At 39.5% G+C, this 17,289-nt stretch overlaps 1 protein-coding gene across 1 annotated transcript in view; it reads left to right on the forward strand.

The window, feature by feature from the left end:
- The window catches only part of DUSP22 (dual specificity phosphatase 22), a 41,959-nt gene that overhangs the window by 17,715 nt on the left and 6,955 nt on the right, over positions 1-17,289 (forward strand). The window contains exons 4-5 of the mRNA XM_085220288.1: positions 10,355-10,404; positions 15,766-15,840. Coding sequence (XP_085076414.1) covers positions 10,355-10,404; positions 15,766-15,840 — 125 coding nt within the window. The remainder of the gene's footprint in view (positions 1-10,354; positions 10,405-15,765; positions 15,841-17,289) is intronic.

Consider the following 17,289-nt stretch of genomic DNA (forward strand, 5'->3'; position numbering starts at 1 on the left):
GCAAGTTTTGTTACTCTTTCTTACAATAATCTGGTTGCAGGTTGTTTCACAGTGGAATTTCCAGGCGTTTGACCCTGTTTGGAGGGATGGCACTTGGAGATGGATGCTGGCCCAAACTAAGTAGGATGCTGGTGTGGACTGTGCAGCAGTTTCAACAAAACTGTGTCCCACTATAGGAAGTGTGTACTGTTGTGGGTAATCATCTGTAAGCAGCTGAACTTGCAGCATCCTTAACAGTTACTCTTGCCCTTTCCCTGTCCTTCCCACTTCACACACACACACACTTAAATAACGGTGAAAACAAAAACGTTTCCCCCTCTGCATCGTGTAGTAGTTGTTGTGTGTAATGCGGGAAGGCCTACAGCATGACTCCTAGAAGCAGAAGGGGTGCTAGGAATTACTCTATTGTTGTGGCCGTTCAATCTCAGTCCCAGAGACTGATAACCACAGAGGAAGGCAGGAAATTAACTGATTATAGTCCTCAGGTCCCCGTGCAGAGAAACCGTATTGGAGTAAGAAATGAAGGTACATGTGTTCAGGTTGGAAGTAAGCAAGGTTTTTAACAAAGAGGATAAGTAATTGCTGAAAAATACTGCCAAAGCAGAGTTGAATTTTCTTGTGCTCCACTTTTGTATGAAGTCGATTCATGTAAAGTGCAAAGGTCTTTGAACTTTGTACTTCCATGTTGAGCACTTCTCAGTCCTTGGTCTGTCCAAGATGCTTCGAGGTGCCAGCTGTGGTGACTGCTGAGTGTATTGCAGGCACCTGTCCATCAATCCAGAAATGGACTGAAACTACCAGCTTCTTTCACATGGTACACCACACATTTGTCAGTTATTAATAATTTTGTTTTTTTTTCTCTTAACTTACATCAGAAGTTTGACTTAGTAAATGCTTAACATGTATTACTGGTTGCCTGTATTTGTGGAGTCCTTCGGGATTAATTTATTTACGACATTCTCATTGTCAGACTGACCTCTGCTACACTGCAGGCAGCTAAATGCTGCACTCATCTTGGAGACATAACAGTAACAAGAGATCTTAAATCAACAAGAGTTTACCTAGGCATCCCTGTACTGTCCTCAGTCACAAAAGCTTTCCATGTTTACTACAGCAGCTCTGTTTGCAACATATTGCATTAGGAGTGGGCTTTTGCGTGTGTGCAGCTTCTATGTGCCCGTGAGTTTTTTGTTCTGTTTTCTGTTGCTAGAGAACTTGTTTTGCTTTTATTTTTATTTTTAGTGTCCTTTTTCGGATGGAGTGTATCAATATATGTTTGTAGTCTTTTGATTGAAGTGTAAGTAAAATCCTGACAAAATATGCCTGATTTTCTGGGAGTTCGGAATGTTATTTTTCTTTGCCCAGTACCAAAAGTTCTTGTAAGTTTTAGACATCTGTATTTCATGTAAATAACCAGCTCGCATCCTGGTGATAATCAGGTATTTGGATGCTGTTGTTTCAAGTCTTGTGGCTTGCTAGATTTATTCTCTAAATGAGTGATCTTAAGGCACTTCATTTTTGAATGCTGCAGTGTCTTCTGGTTGCTAAGAAAATATTTTAATACCCATGAAACATCTACTCAATATACTATCTTACAGATTGTTTTAATCCTCATTATGCAGTTAATTAAAGCAGCGTCAGGTTAGAGTCATTTGATTTTCTTTCCTTGAACATTCTGATGTCGTTAACAGTATCATCTTTATCTGGTCTCCAGAGCTGCAGCTTTTCTCCTTGTTTTCCTGACCTCATGACTGTGTAAAACTGGTAGTTGCAGGGGGAGTTAGGCAAGAGCAAATTGCTAAGCATCTTGCTCATTCTGCTTGCTTGTGCAGCCAGCACAACAGAACTGTATATTTGAGAATAAATGGTATGGTCTAGTAGAAATAGGATTGAAAATGGTCTATCCTTGAGAAACTAAGACAAAAGAGAAAAGCACAGTTAAAACTCTGTGCTGTTACTTAAGAACAATCTTTCTTGCTCCTTGAGTAAACAGTAAATAGATAAAATCATAGAATCATAGAAGTCTCTTCTGAGATCATCAAGTCAAACCATCAACCAGTCACCACCGTGCCACTATGTCCCTAAGTCCACATCTGCACGTTTCTTGAATAGTCATAGCCTGCAGGCCTAGTATAGATAATGCATTTATATCAGGCTGCATCAAGATCTGGATCTCATTTCATTTTTCAAAGTCTGGTTGGATGTTGTAAATCTTAATGCAGTTCCAGTTGGACGTGACAGTCGTGCAAATGTGTGAAGATCATCTGTAAAAACCTGCACAAATAGAATTAAGAAAAACAAACTAAATTGTTCTGCCACAATTCGAATAATCTGCCTCAATATGGAAGTATTCTTCTTGGACTTTTTTTTTTTTTTATTAATATGCGTATGCACTGGGGACTTTGTGTTGAAACAAAGGGAATAAAAATCCTGTCATGCCTCTTGGCAGCTTTGGAAGTGCTGAAAGCCACTTCAGTGCTTTCTTCTTCGGCTCTGTAATGCGAAGGAATGTCCCCACACAGCATTTGTCTGGGCTCAGAAGCATACCAGTTCTCTAAGTGAAATAACTGAAAAAGGGAAAAATAGGAATGCTAAGCAGCTGGCATCTGCTAATTCTGGACAGATGTGGCTTAATGAGGAATACTAGTCTATTAAAACTGCATTATAGTGTTGGATAGAACACCGAAGCCTTGAGTTGGAGGAACCCTTTCATATATGAAAATTGCATCTCAGTGGCATGATGAAAGAGATTCCCGCTTCGTATGACTGGCAGCATGTTCTGTGCATAGACTCTGCTGTCCAGAGACTTAGGGGGACTATTAAAGAGTGAAATGGAAAAGAAGTCTTCAAAATCAGAGTTGCTAATATATTGCAAGGCCGTTGCTGTTTTATGAAGATTAGCTCAGCAAATTATTTAGTCAGATCAGGTTATTACCTTTCTATCTACAGCAATAAGCTCTCATATGACCAGTGTTGCCACCAGTGGAAGCGATCAATTTTCAGCCTTTATGCTATCATCAAGGGGAAGTATAGAAACTGCCTCTTCTAATAAAAATACTTAACTTTCTTTTATGGTATTTCAGCGCTTTTGGGGTAAGGTTTTCCCCTTATGTTTCAAAAGACCATGCTGAGCAAAATAGGTACCATCTTTCTCTCAGGTGTAGTGGCACCAGAAGATTTTCTCCTGTTTGAAGTAATGCCCTTTCTGGCTTTGGCTCTGCTTGTGAAGTTAGGAGCTCTGACTAATTTTTCAGAAATGACTTTGATGTCCCACTAAGAAGCCTCCAAGTGACTTCTACAGAGCAGCTTTTTAAGTTTGTTAGGCTAGGATCATCAGGATTTACCCTTGGTAAAGGCTGCTGTAATGGTTCAATGTTTGAACTGCTCAATACCCACTGGCTGTGTCAGGGGAAGCATGTTCCTCAGTGGCAAATTGTAGGGAAGAGAGGATGAAGAATGTTTGAAGCTTGCAGTTGTTTGTACAAGGGCTTTTTTTTGCCCAGCAGATGCCAAGGCTGGTTGGGTACTGAGTTGACTGGAGCAGACCAAATGCTCTGACTTACGCTGTGCCAAAGAGGTTGTGGTGGGGGAGGTAATCCAGATGTGTAAATGTGAATGTGCTCCTGAGGTGTAGTAGTTGTGTTCCAGAGTTCCCTGAGACAAAGACATAGGTGGGACTTATTGCTTTAATGTAGCACTTGGAGCTCCTTTAGGGATCAGGGACAAGTGTGACAGACGGTGCTCTGTTGATGCGTGTGGGGTGCTGAGTAAGCCATACCTTAACAAGGTCCTTACTCTCAGCTGAAGTACGTAGTCCTGAAGGAGGTGAGAAGTGTAAAGTCATTGGTGTTTTCTCCTTCTTCTCATTCTTTCAAGATAAACCAGGTCCAAGATAGAATTAGAAATGATGTACAAAGCTCTTTGTAAGTCAAGTCAAAGCCATAACTTTTCAGTGTTTCAGCATTATGTTAGCAAGGTGGGTTGAGTTGAGATTAGGTTTGACTGGACTTAATTATAGGGACTTTTCAAAAAGTGTTACTAAGAAAACAAACTTGGCAAAAACAAACAAACAAAAAAAGAAACACCCCAAAACCAACGCCTCCCCTCAAAAAAAAAAAAAAAAAAGAAAAAGCAGCAACAAACCATGACTTAATTATAGTAAAATAGTTTTTTACAAGACAGCACATACTAAGTGTGTAAATTCTATTGCGGGAGCTTTCTGTAGTTCATATTCTTCATCTAATTTCTATTTCATTTATATTTTTTCAAAATCAAACCTGAGTGTGTTGTTCACTAAAGTCAATTAGCAGTCGTGGGTTTTTTTGTTTTTTTGTTTTTTTGTTTTTTTTTGTTTTTCGTTTTTTTTTTTGCTGAAACACAAATGTATTTTCTATGAGTCATTAATAAAATCAGCACCAATGGTGATTGCTACAGAAAGCAACTGAAAGGACAAGCAAACGGTTGAATGGTTTTCAGTTTAGCATGTTCAGTTTGGTGTATTACTGAACAAAAACTCTTCATCAGCTCTTGTTGGTTTGGCTTGAGGAAGCTTTGTGCTGGCTGTTTCCCACTTTAGCTTTTTTGCTGAAATGCCCCTAAACAAAAATAAGTCCTGTCCTCATCTGTTGATGTGACGACTCAAATTAACACATGGTTTTTGACTAACCTGAAAGAACTTGCCAGGTGCTAGAGGTTTTCTATTTGCATCTGGCTTCACAAATTTAAGTTTAGGGTTTTAGGTTTAAAAAAAAATTCTTGGAAGTCGTTGATGGCATCTTTACATAAATTTAAATATAGAGTGGTCTATTGCCAAAAATACAGTCTTGCCCTTTTTAACCTTTTTTTTTTTTTTTTTTTTAATAATAACCTCTTCCCCCACCCCTTCTAAAGGAGCAGAAATTTTGTATTTGATGTTATTTTTTTCTTCTTTCACCCCTGTCTTTTAACATCCTAAATTGTAGATTCAGATCTCCAATATTAATCACAACGTGAAAGAAAAAAAAAAAAAGGTTGTGCATGCAGTAACAGAAGGGACAGCGTTCTGAAGAGCATCTGCTAAAAGTACTGAGTTTTGTATAAAAATCCCTGGAGTATTTTATTTCTCAGATAGGTTAGTATGATTTCGTTGAACTGTGCCTCATTCTACACCACCTCACAGTGTGTTTTCTCATATAGAAAAGAAAATGTCCATGTAGGTGCTGCACTTCTCTCACACTACTGCTTTTTGCACCTTCTCCTGTTTGGATGTGAAGTTTTTCTTGGTATTGAGGCTAAATTCGTGTGTTCTTTAGAGATCTTATTTTCAGTCACTGACCAATTATCAGGCACATAGTACTTGTGGATGTGTCATTTTGCTACTGCAAAATTCTACGTGTTCTACGAAAACCTGAATGCCAGTTTGTACAACGTTAGTTAAAATGAAGCAGGAGTACTTCTTAAGCTAAAAAGTAGGTAAATAGGTTACAAATTGAGAGCTCATTAAGCAATTGGACCGTTTTCTTTCCTTAGCAGTCTGTGGAATGCTGGATTTAATAACAAAGATGTAATGGTCCTTTTTTTTTTTTTTTTTTTTTTTCAGCTAAAGAATTAGAAAGTTCTTGTTTTAGTCTTACTGACTTTTCTGAGTGTGCAATTCCTATTCAATTTCTAGTCTTAGTTGACTGACCTTGAAAATAAACAGATTTGGAAATGCCTGCAGTTCGAGTAGCATCTTCAGTGTAAAATCTCTGTGCATGCTCACATATACATGTGTGCCTAAACCTTTTTACTCTTAATACCTCAGTGCTCATTGTCACAGAGCTGCTTTGGTTCTAGAATCACTGAAATTGTGCCAGTGTTGTTGTTGCTCAAATACCAGTGAATTTTAGAAATTTTACTTAACTCTCGCTTGTTTCAACTTTGACAATCTTGAAATCAGAATACTTGCTCTAGTTTTGTTAGCTCTCACTGTATCGGTTTAACTGTAGCCTTTAGTTTCAGGGCCTAAGAGACAGAAATCTAGTTTTGGTGGTTACTCTGGAACAGAAAACAGAAAAGTAAATAATGTTTTATTAATTTTTTCCTGGCCAATTTAGCACTTCAAAAGAGAGATTTTTAATTGTTTAGAGCATCAGTTAGGATCATCACATGAATGATAATGAAAAGATTTAGAAAAACGTGTGTGTGTTGGAAGGTTTGTTGTCAAATGTGATTGCTCACTTTCTTTTCTCTATTGGTGATTTAGAAGTAACAGTTGGAGAGTAGTAGTGAATCAAGAGATGGGCAGAAGAAAGCTGTGTTCAGCGACTCATTGATCTGGAAGCTTAGATGTGAACTGATGAGTATTCACTGGAGAGCATGATTTTCTTTTGTGTTGGCATACGGATGGAATATTTTGTTGTCTGAGAACATACATGACTTCAGTTTAGTGAAAAAGTTGGGTTGTTTTTTTTTTTTGATAATCTGAGAAATTTGAGAGGTAAGACACAGCTGACAGAAATGTTTGAATAATTACGTATTAGCACCAGTACTCAATGAAGTCATTCAATTACTTCATGTACAATTAAAATAATATTACTTTTCTCCAGTTCTTGCAACAGCAAGCTTTTATCTGTGCTTTGAAAAATGCCATAATTTTGCAGCAAGTAGTTGTTTTGGTGACACCTGGATTATTGTGTGTAGTTGGTGTGATAGAATAGGTATTCTGTCCTTCCTTCACCATAAACAGTTTTTAGGGAACTGTCACTACTAAAGAGCAAGGTGATTCATTTAAAATTAATAAATAAAATCAGGACTTGCAGACAGCATGACATCTCACTTGTGTTGTGTCTTAGTTAATGTGGGATTTAGGACCAACTCTGGATATTGCATATACAACCAGGTTAAAGCTTCTTGAATGAAACTGCTGACAAGATGATGGTCTGGGGGTTGCTGAAATTTTCACTTGGAGCTGGTCTGCTTGACTGTTTAACTATCTTTTGATTTTAGTTTGCTCTGTTTTAGTTGCTGTGTTTCACTAATTGTTGCCTGTCTACATCTTACACTTCGTGGTTTCAGAATGGCAAGTGTACTCTGCTAGGTAACAAGCAGTGTCTGTATCTTTCTTGTGTGCTAATACTATATCTAAATACTATATCCTATTTACTTGTTCCCTTGACATAAGTTGTTCTGCTTTGAGGGGTCCCTTTCAAACAGTCTGTAGATGTTACCTATCTGTAAGATATGTGCACAGGAAGGATAGCAGTGTCTTGGGGCACAAAAACCCAGGATCATGATAGTAGTTGTGCAGATTGTTGGTTTTGTTTTTTTTTTAAACAACAGCAACAAACAGTTCAGTAATTAAGCATTCTTTCTATTGCCAATGTGTTTTTTTTAAATGTGTATCCAGAATGTAAAGCAAAGCTAACCCCTGAAGTCAAACTACAAACGTCTACACAAAAGCCCTTGGGACTCATCTGTCAATACCTGTCCCCATACAATCTCTTACAGTTGCTGTATTTCAGGTATACATGTAGGATGAATGATATTTGATTATATTATTGTTTAAACAGTGAGAACCAAAACTTGATGGTAGGGTAGGACCCAACTGCTTGGGTCAAAATCAGAGTTTTATGCTTTTTTTTCCCCCTTTGGTGAGAGTTGGGTTAAGTAACTGTACAGTACTTCTGAAATGCCACCTCTGTTTCTGAGTTGAGTGTGATCATTTGCTCACAGAGAGGAGTCTATCACCACAGCCTTCCAAAAACCACCATGTATGTGAAGTACAGTGATCAAAATACCAAATTCCAGTAACTTTAAACATCTCCTCTTTGAGAAGCTATGTTACTCAGGCTTGCTGGCTGACGCTGAGCATTGGTGGGCACGGTAATGAAAGGCGTGCCAGTGCTACTTCACTGGAAGCTGTGCTGAAGACCTCCAAGAAGAGGCTCTGGATGAGCCATTCAGTACCATATGTGGTCTGTCATAGGCTAGTTTCATGCCTGCTTGTGGTAGTGGGAACTAGCCAGCCATGACAAAAAAAAAAAAAAGAACATTGTGGCTCTTTAACTTGTGCTGGTACTACTTCTGTTTTTAAAGTGAAGATGATCTGAAAGCCCCTCTGCACTCAATGTGTGAAGAGTGCTCAGCATGTGCCATAGCTTCTGAATCAGCCTGTGCTGTAGGAGCAAACCTATACCAGAGGTGTGTGATATGTGCCAGTGTTAACCTGTCTCCTACCTTTAGTTTCCTCCTGTTTTTTGCTCTTGGTGGTAAAGAGGTAAAGGCATGAAGTTGTACAGAGATGTGGTGGAAAGAACAACATGTAAACTTACTTTCAGGTCACAGGCCCCAATTTACTGCAATGACTCACTTAAAGATGTCCGAGATGAACCTCCCAGATGTATCATTCAAGATGATTGTCCTAATTACCTGCCAAAATATAATTATTAGCCTTAGTTCAGCCTATTGATGGATGTATTACTACTGCTACATGTACTACATGTACTACTACATGTTTCTAAGTGAATGTGTCTATGCAAACTGTTGTGCATTGCCTTATTTATGACTGTGAAGCCATCCTGGTGTCCCGCAGCAGGCATCCCTTATCCTGATGTAGAGCAGTATAAACTGTCACTTCCTGATGCAGTTCCCTTTGGCAGTGAGCTACTTTGGCTTGTGAACTGCCTTCCTTTCCAATCTCTTTCCCCTCAGCTGTCTTCTGCCATGCAGCTATCCCACAAAGAGCCACATACTGTCACTGTATTGACATTGTCATTATGGTTCCTTCTCCCTCATCTGGCGCTGCCACATCTCTGTGCTCAGCACCTGTCTTCAAATTCTTCCCTGCTCTGACTGTCTTTCCCAAACCAGAAAGCCTGAACAGAAGTGGCCGCACTCTGGTTTGCGGCATGCACTTGGTGGGCAGTCAGGGCAGGGACATCTGGTAAAGCATGGAAAAGACAGGGCAGGCTCTCAAAACTTTGTGGCTGTGAAGCTAGCTGAAGAAGTTCTGGTACCTGAGAAAATAGCCGGTGCTTTATGGAAGTGATGGTGAAGAGGTGGAGGTGAGGAGTCACCATATTATCTCAGACATAGTGGTGGAGTTCATGCATCTTGTACAGGATTAGCAGAATGATGTGTCATGGTGCCAGAGGTCAGGATCACTTACAAAAGTGATTATTCTTTTATATGAGATGGCAGGAGAAGCTTTATCAGAGGAGGATTCGGAATCAGCCGAGCGAAGGTGGCATTAGAGAAGATGCTGCCTCAAGTAGCCATCACAGTTGAGCAATGAGCGTTTCATACACTGCTCCCCATGTAGGAAATGAAGTGCCTGATAGATGTATTATGTTCCACCTTGCTGGCAAGTGTTACTAGAAGGATCTCTTGTACATAAATATTTGATTTTTTTTCTTTTTTTTTTTTTTTAATGATTGAGAGTGCAAGATTACTAACGGGTTTTGCACTGTTACAGAAGGATAAACAAAGATGCATTTTCTGGTGGACTCTTGTTGTGAGTCCTTGTTTTTACAAGTACATCTGAATAATTCTCACAACCCTACTTATCTCGGATACTGAAAGACTTGCAGTGAATAGGCTGCAGTCTGTGTTCTTGGAAGTTTTGAAAGCATATCTAGCTGACTTCTTAATTGGAAGTGCTCTTTTTCTTAACGGTCATAGGGGCAAAATGAGCTTTGAAAATAGAATGAGTTAAATGAACGTTGACAATGCAAAGCAGTAGTGTATGACTATAGTATTGTTTTAAGTATACCTTGTAACACTTACAATGCATCAGAAATGCTTGCCTAACTTTCCTTGTTGATCTTGTAACTTACTAAGATACCTGACTAAGAGAGGCTAATTTTGTGGAAGAAAAGTATGCATTTTTATGAGTGTCCTTCTTGTTTCCAAAATAATAAAAAGAAATAAAAATGCCCCACAAACGTTTTCTTCAAAACGCCTTTTGCTTGGTTTACCAGGTAGGAAAAGAAAAATGATTGTGTGGAATCAAAAGAAACTTTCTCTCTGAATTTTAGATTGTAGGCTTTGTTGAGAGAGAGGGAAGGATGGCCACTTAGTTTTACTAGAAATGTATGAAAAATGACATTTTTTGAGGAAAAAAAAGTGTATGCCTTTTTAGTAAAAATGCTTCTATTTGAAATATCTTGTTACTGGACCTTGGAATAAGCCTGGCTAAGTTATGTACTGATGTCTTGACAACAAGGCAGTTTTAAAACCTGGATGCCTAGAGATGGTCTCTGCTTGTCTAAGCAATGATAAATCTTTTTCGAAAGTCAGCAAGACTGTACCAGTCTACATCTTGACTTAAGCAGTGGCGAATGAGTGCATTTAACTTGGATGGTTTTGTCTCATTTCTTTTTGCTTCTTTACACAGGGAGTGAAGTACCTCTGCATTCCTGCTGCTGACTCACCCTCACAGAACTTGTAAGTTTTCTTTAAAAATAAAACACAGAGCCCCAGAAGTCCTTCAGTGCTGTGCTGCCTGTTTTACAACGATTTAGGAGATATAATTCTGCTCTCTCACAAATATTACACTAATGTGTTTTTAAACTGCTAAGAAAATACAATGTTTTCTTGCAGCCACTTTGGTTCTGACCCTGCTTTTTTTGTGTGAGGGTTTATAGAAAGGTCAGTATATAAACAAGTATATAAGCACTCTTTATTAATTTTTGGTGTTTCTCAGTGAGTCTGTTCCTAATATATTCCCAGTTTATTCCAGCCATTGTTTTTGTAAACCTTTTTTCCTTGCCTCTTCTTTCTTACTAAAGCAGTATGTCTAGCCGTTGAAGAAAGGGAATCTATTTGAAAGAGCTGTGAAGTTTGGTGCTTCAGGGGTTAAATTGAATTCCTCACACTGTGCCTTAGAGATGAAGTCTCAGTATGCAAACTGCTCCTGTGACTGTGCTCTGGATGACTTGCCCTACCTCTGAAGGCCCCACTGCTCTTATTAGTAGACCGGCGTGGCAGGGAATTTGTCTGCACTGGGGTGATTCTTGCCTTGGAGATGTGTGTGCAGAAACTATCGTGTGCCAGCCTCAGTTTTTCTTACCACTACTCACATTCATGCAGTGCTGGTTAACTTGACCTTGGTTTTAATGTTTTGAACCACTGAACTGAAGACGCATAGCAGATCTCGATTCCAAAGAGAAATCAAAACAAATTTTCTAAGAGAACTTGGATGGTGATCAACTCTTTCCTCTAGAGCTCAGTGTTTATGCTGGGGAGCGATGAGGGGGGTTTCAGCCACATCCTGACAGAAAGTTTGGTAGAGAAATAAGTACTTGAAAGAGGCCGGGTACGTACGGAAGGAAGCGCAGCACTGCTTTTCTCTCATATCACAGCAGTATTCCGGCTGATGCTTTCGGTGAATATTTTTAGAGTGTGTATTTCTCATACCCTAGAAAGATTCCAGTGACGCTTGGTATCTATCGGTTTGCCTTCTCATTCTGAGGTGTTTCTGTCGAAATCTTAAATAAATAAAATCCCTGTTCCAGAACTCTAATTTTCAACACAGGTCTGTAATGAGAAGACAGATAGTTAACTGCCTTTGTCGAGCACAACCAGGTATGTTTGTGGCCTTGATACTTAAACATAAATTTTAAAATTCAATCTTTTTGTATAGGAGAAAAAGTGAGATTAGAGAAAAATATTCACATCTCGTATTGTTTGTTGGTATTCTGAGATCTGTCGCATTTCAGAAAATGTTTTCCAGATCTGTTTCATTTGTAGAGATCAAGATCATTTCAGGAATGGAAGTAAAGGGACCAACATTTCTGATGATGTTGATCGTTGTCCTGCTTAGTCCTTCCCTCACTGTTGAGTATCAAGGAGTTACATTGAAAAACCACCCCCAGCACTTCAACTGTCTGGCATGGTAGCAGAGCTATTAAAGCTTCAGTAAGAAAATACAATATTTGCATGAGTATTGTTTCTGTTATGCTGAAGGCGTCTGCAATTCTTGCTTTGGTGTCAGGTGGTTGCAGGCAAACGTCATTACTTCTAATACTGAGACATTTTATCACTTAAAATAAAACTTGATGAGTAACTGATTTTTCTTTTTTCGCTTTATAGAGTGCAGAAATTGAAGTAAAGTCAAATCATGATGCCCACAAGCAGTATTTTTGCTTGCTGTGCACAGAGAGTCCTCTGAAAGCAAGAGGAAATTGTTTTTCTTCAGACTTAGAGGCTATGACAATCTTATCTAGGAGTGAGTAGCTGTACTACGTGCACCCTCTGTTTAGAGAATGCAACTAAGGAACAGGAAAGGAAGTATGTCCCTCTGCGACATCCTTGCATATTTACTCAATTCTCTGGAAAGACACTATGGAGGTCTCAGGAAAAAAATATAGCACCATTTTGTGTTGCAGGTGCTTGTGTTTTCTTAGCAATTAGAGTAGTGCAACTGCCTGGATGTGTGCTTCTGTCTAGCCTGTCTGGCCAAATAACAGGTTTGTTAGAAGTTTCTGAAACTTGGTTGCTATTTTCCAATTGCTGGCAGATTGAAAGTGTCCAACTGAAGGCCATTACTCATTGAATTTTGGATCAGTAAGCTCTCAATTCACTTCTGCTGTGTTTTTGTGAGGGGAACTTTGGTTTCTTGTGTGTGTAATGCACATTTATTTGTAGTAAGCTTGTTTAGTGGATATCTTCCTTAGAGGGATGAATTGCCAGTGAAATACAATAGGGATTCCCCTGTTAATGTGCTAATGCTCACCAGAGCTGCTCAAAAGCTCGTCTCTACTCCTGTGTTCTTCCCCTACCTAGTATAGGAATGAAGCAGTTGCTTTTGAGATCTGAGGTGCTTCCTCAGAGTCAAATGCATGTTTTCCTGGACAATGAGAATTTTATCTTGGGCCACTGACTTCCTCAGAAATGTCATGTCCTACAGAACCTGTTACTAAAAATGTATTCTCTAGAAATCTAATCTTCTGTTTCTGAGTTCTTGTTCTAGCTAATTGTCTTAGGCTATGTGTTTCTAAGGAACTAACATCCAACTGTCAGGCCATTAATGGTGACAATACAGAAGCCTCTTAAGAAAACAAATTTAGGTGGATCTTTGCATTTAGGCTGCCAAAGGAAAGAGACATCAAGATACTTCTATCTGTTTTTGCATGCATTCCTTTTAATCTTTATAATTATTTGCAGAAGGCTGACTAGCAATTGTGATATTTAGACCTGGTATCATAACTCAGCCCTCTGGCAAGTTTTGGATTATCTGGTTAGCCAGTGCATAAGCTTAGACAACTTTCACATCCTGTTGGTAGAGGTACTGTGCTCATTCTTCTCCCTGTGGTGTTTTTCATCCCAAAGATGATGCAGTTCAGTACCCAAGTTTAAGCTTGGAGATGTAAAAGTCAAGATATCACATAACGAATTGTCTTGAAGTAGCTGATTATTCTAACAAACAGGTTAACATTCAGTGCATGTGTCAAGTGCTTTCCTGTTACAGATGATAATCAGTGATTTTGCAATTAATGTAAGATTTGCCATACTTCTGTCTGTGGCACTTTCCACACAGTTAACTTGTCCCTTATCTTGTTTTCTGTATTAAAAAAAAAAAAAAAAAGTTTGTCATAACTTTGATATCAAACAGTGTTTACTGGAACCAGCAAAGACCATGTACTTCTGGAAAAGTACATTTTTCCTTTTCTGTGACTCAAGGTGAGGAGGGATTGTCATTCTGTAGAGCAACCCTGGCTCTAAGCTTGGTTATTTCTCTTCTCATTTTCATGAATGCCTGCGGACAGTTAACAGTGAATCAGCAGACTGAGTGTCAGCAATAAGGAAGGACAAATTAAACTGAGTGCATGGACCTCACTGCTAGCTATATTTAGTACCTTATAAAGATGCTGCGCTCATTCACAGATACTTTTCAAACCAAAGCATTGAAGTGTTTAACCAAAACTTGTGCCTAGACCACTGAAGTGAATTCACTGATGCTTGGAGCTTCTCTGTTGGCCCTGTTCTCTAGAGAAGAGGGAAGATGGCTCTTTCAGGTAGGGATGTTGTCAGTCCAGCCCTAACCAAGTTTTGTCTGATCAAAACCACTTACTCTTGGACAAGCACTCCTTCACTGCATAGTAGCAGTGCCTCTTGCACACACAGCACAAACTCTCATTTTTCCTCTTGAGTTGCCTATGTGAAGCTGCCTATGTTCCACAGGCAGGCCTGAATGTCGTGATGTGTTGCAGCTCAGCCAGTGGAAATGTCTTGGAGCAGCAGACTGAGCACAGAAAGGCTTCCTCACTCTTCTTCATTCATTCTGCGTTCTTGATCAGTTTCTTGAGAAATAAAAAATCCCAAGTTTACGTGCTGCCCCAAAACTTAAGGCTACATCATGCCTTCGAGTTTTTAAGTCACTCAGGTTTCTTCTGGCAGTTTTCTACTGTGTATCCAGTGAAACATGACTTGCCTTGAAGAAAGAGTCATGGGCTTTGATTCCTCTTTTTGGATATGTCAGTTTAGACTTCATCACCTCTGTAATTTCCACAGGCACTCTTGCAGTATTGTTGCCCTCCTCCAGCTCTTAGTGTCTGTAATATCAGCAGCTGCTCTGTTGGTCAGGAAGAGAAGTTTCCTCTTATGCGGGCATTCCTGATTTTTGTGCGGCTCCTGGTGCTGGGTTGAGGTTTTTTCTATTCACCTTTGTGGTATAATATATACTTAGAGTGGGGAAACGTCTTGAATCCAGAACATTGTGTTTCATGGGTGTTAAGTGCAGCGTGCTTTTCAGGTTCATCTTTGCCAGTAAGCCTGGTATTAAGTATCTCTTAAGAAGCAGTCTCCTCTGTGCTGCTCACATTGCTGCTGCTTGCAAGCCTGAAGTGCAGGAGCACTCAGAGGCTACAGAAAAATCCAGCTGAGTTGAGCCAAGAGGTTCTGCTGGCTTCTGTGGTAGGTTGTAGGCAACCCATGAGCTTTGCAGCCTAAAAGGTAAAGTCAGGGTGAGCACCCTGGGGCTGAGATGCAAAGAGGTGAGGTTGCAGGCTTGCTGTGGGATGACTGCAGTTGGCTGCTCAGCTGTTGGAAGCTGTCATTTCCTTTCCTTCACTTAAGATGAGCGGGCATGAAGAGCAGTGTGTGTACAAATCCTGGTGTCTGTGAGCTGAATTTTTTTCCTACATTTTATTTGACAGTGCTTAACAAAAAGTAGGCTGTAGGCAGGGATTGACTGCTATGCTAAATCACAAGGAGGCCTCAAGATCTGAGGAGAGGGAACTGGAAGAGCTGAGGTACCCAAGACTTGAACAGGGAATTTTTTCTTAGCAGGGCCAAAAGGGAAAGATTTCACGTTGCAAAGACTCACATCATTTGTGTATACTAGTGAATGGTTTGGTGTAGGATGATGTAAAGTCAAAGTTAAGCTGCAGTTTGGGTAGCAGGATGCTGCTTTGTAGAGGTGGTGTACTTTGAGTATTGCTCACATAGCTGCACTCTGTTTTACCTAACATGTAAGTTACTCAAGGAGATGTGAGGCCAAGTTACCAGAGGAATAAAACACAAACTGAAACACAGACTCGCTGTTGATCAGAATGAAGTATTTGCCAATGTTTATCACACCGTAGTACCTAAAATACCAGTTCTTCCTTCAGGTAGCACAGTGAATAACTATGCCAAGTGAATTTTGGGTTTCACTGGTGGATGCTAAGTTTTACATTGCAAGTCCTCTGTTCACTTTGAAACTCTAGAAACAGGATTAAGCGAGCTTTCAGATGCATTTCTTTCTAAGTAGTGATTTTACTAAATACAGCACTTTCTTTACTCTCTTTCTGCTTCTGTTTTCAGGGCAAGGCATTTCAGAGAGAGCATCAAATTTATTCATGAGTGCCGGCTTACAGGTGAAGGCTGCCTAGTTCATTGGTATGTATAACACTGGCTAAAGAAACTAATTAGGGGTTTCTGTGCCTTGTATGCTTGTTTTCACTCAAGATGGGCAGTACAGGGTTCTCCCTTAGACAAGAAAACCACATTGCTTTATTAAAATGATGTTTCTATCTGTTATGCTGATAGCATGCTACTGGCTTTCTTTTTCTGATCTGTATGGCCAGAAAAACAGTATTTTGGGCTAAGTGGGAGTCGTCTTCTCTGGAGATATTCAAGACTCGCATGGAGGCTTTCCTGCTCTGTGGGGAATCTGCTTTAGCAAGGTGTTGGACTCCATGATCTCCAGAGGTCCATTCCAGCCCCTACAATTCTGTGATTCTGTGATTCATCAGTTTAATGATAAGTTAGCATTCATCTCATCTTATAGCAAAATCCACCTGAATTGAAGTCGTCATTTGACGAGCCTCAGAAGATACACAAATGTTACTAAAGCCTGATGCAGCTAAGGCTTTTGAGCTGCCAGGCTAGGCAGCTGCCTGGAGGAGGAGCTCCGCAAGGAGCTAGAGAAATTCTTGGCCTTCTCTCCAAATCAAGCCTTTTTACAGGTCTTTCCTGAAAAAAAAAATAATAAAATCTTTGACTAGAGCTTTTATTTATTTATGTGGTTGTTAATCATTGTTTTTCTAAAGATTTCCGTAATCCTAATAATCAATTTCTATAAACAGCTATTTTGATGACTTCAGTGATTTGTTATAAAAAAAATAAAAAGCCCTCTGAAAATAAATTGATATATTTATTTATTTTGACTGCTGAAGCGTTCAAAAGTTGCAGTTCTTAATAACGAGTCTCTGATTGGAGAGATGCTCTTAGGACTATAAAGAGTAAAAAAGGAAATCCCAGCCTGGGTTTTTTCTTGCTCCCTGCTATTGGTTGTAATCTGGGCTACATGTCCAAGTGGCATATCTGAGTCTGTATCTGGAATCAGTCATCTCATGATCTGAGCACTTATATTTGGGCTCTGAGCATAAATCCTCAATTTGCTACTGACTCATGGCAGAGTGTGGACGAGTCATTTGGTCAGTCTCTGTGTATGTCAGATGGATAATTTGTCTGAATTCTGATGGTGATAAAAAGTGTGTAGTTAAATTTGTGGCATCCTTCAAGAGCATGAGATGGTTTGGAAATGCCTGGTGAAAGAATCTGATATAAATGCAGCCCTAGCTCATTATATATACTTGTGACAGTAAGAGTTAGGAGTTTTTCCAGAGTGGGGAAACCAGTACTAGGGAATGATTCTTACTTTATCCCAGTGTTTCAGGAAACTGGAGTTCTGAGAACCTAAGTTACACAGTGCATGGAGAGCAGAAAGAGGAAAAGAGCTCAAACAATCAAACCTGTGCATTTTAACAATTCAGTTAATTGCAGAACCGGTAAAATGGAGCTTTTATTCATGATGAGGAAGAGGGAACAGTCTTATTTTAGTGC

The sequence above is a fragment of the Meleagris gallopavo genome, chromosome 3 (assembly GCF_905368555.1).
Source record: "Meleagris gallopavo chromosome 3, MGAL_WU_HG_1.1, whole genome shotgun sequence".
In the NCBI taxonomy this organism is placed as follows: domain Eukaryota; kingdom Metazoa; phylum Chordata; class Aves; order Galliformes; family Phasianidae; genus Meleagris; species Meleagris gallopavo.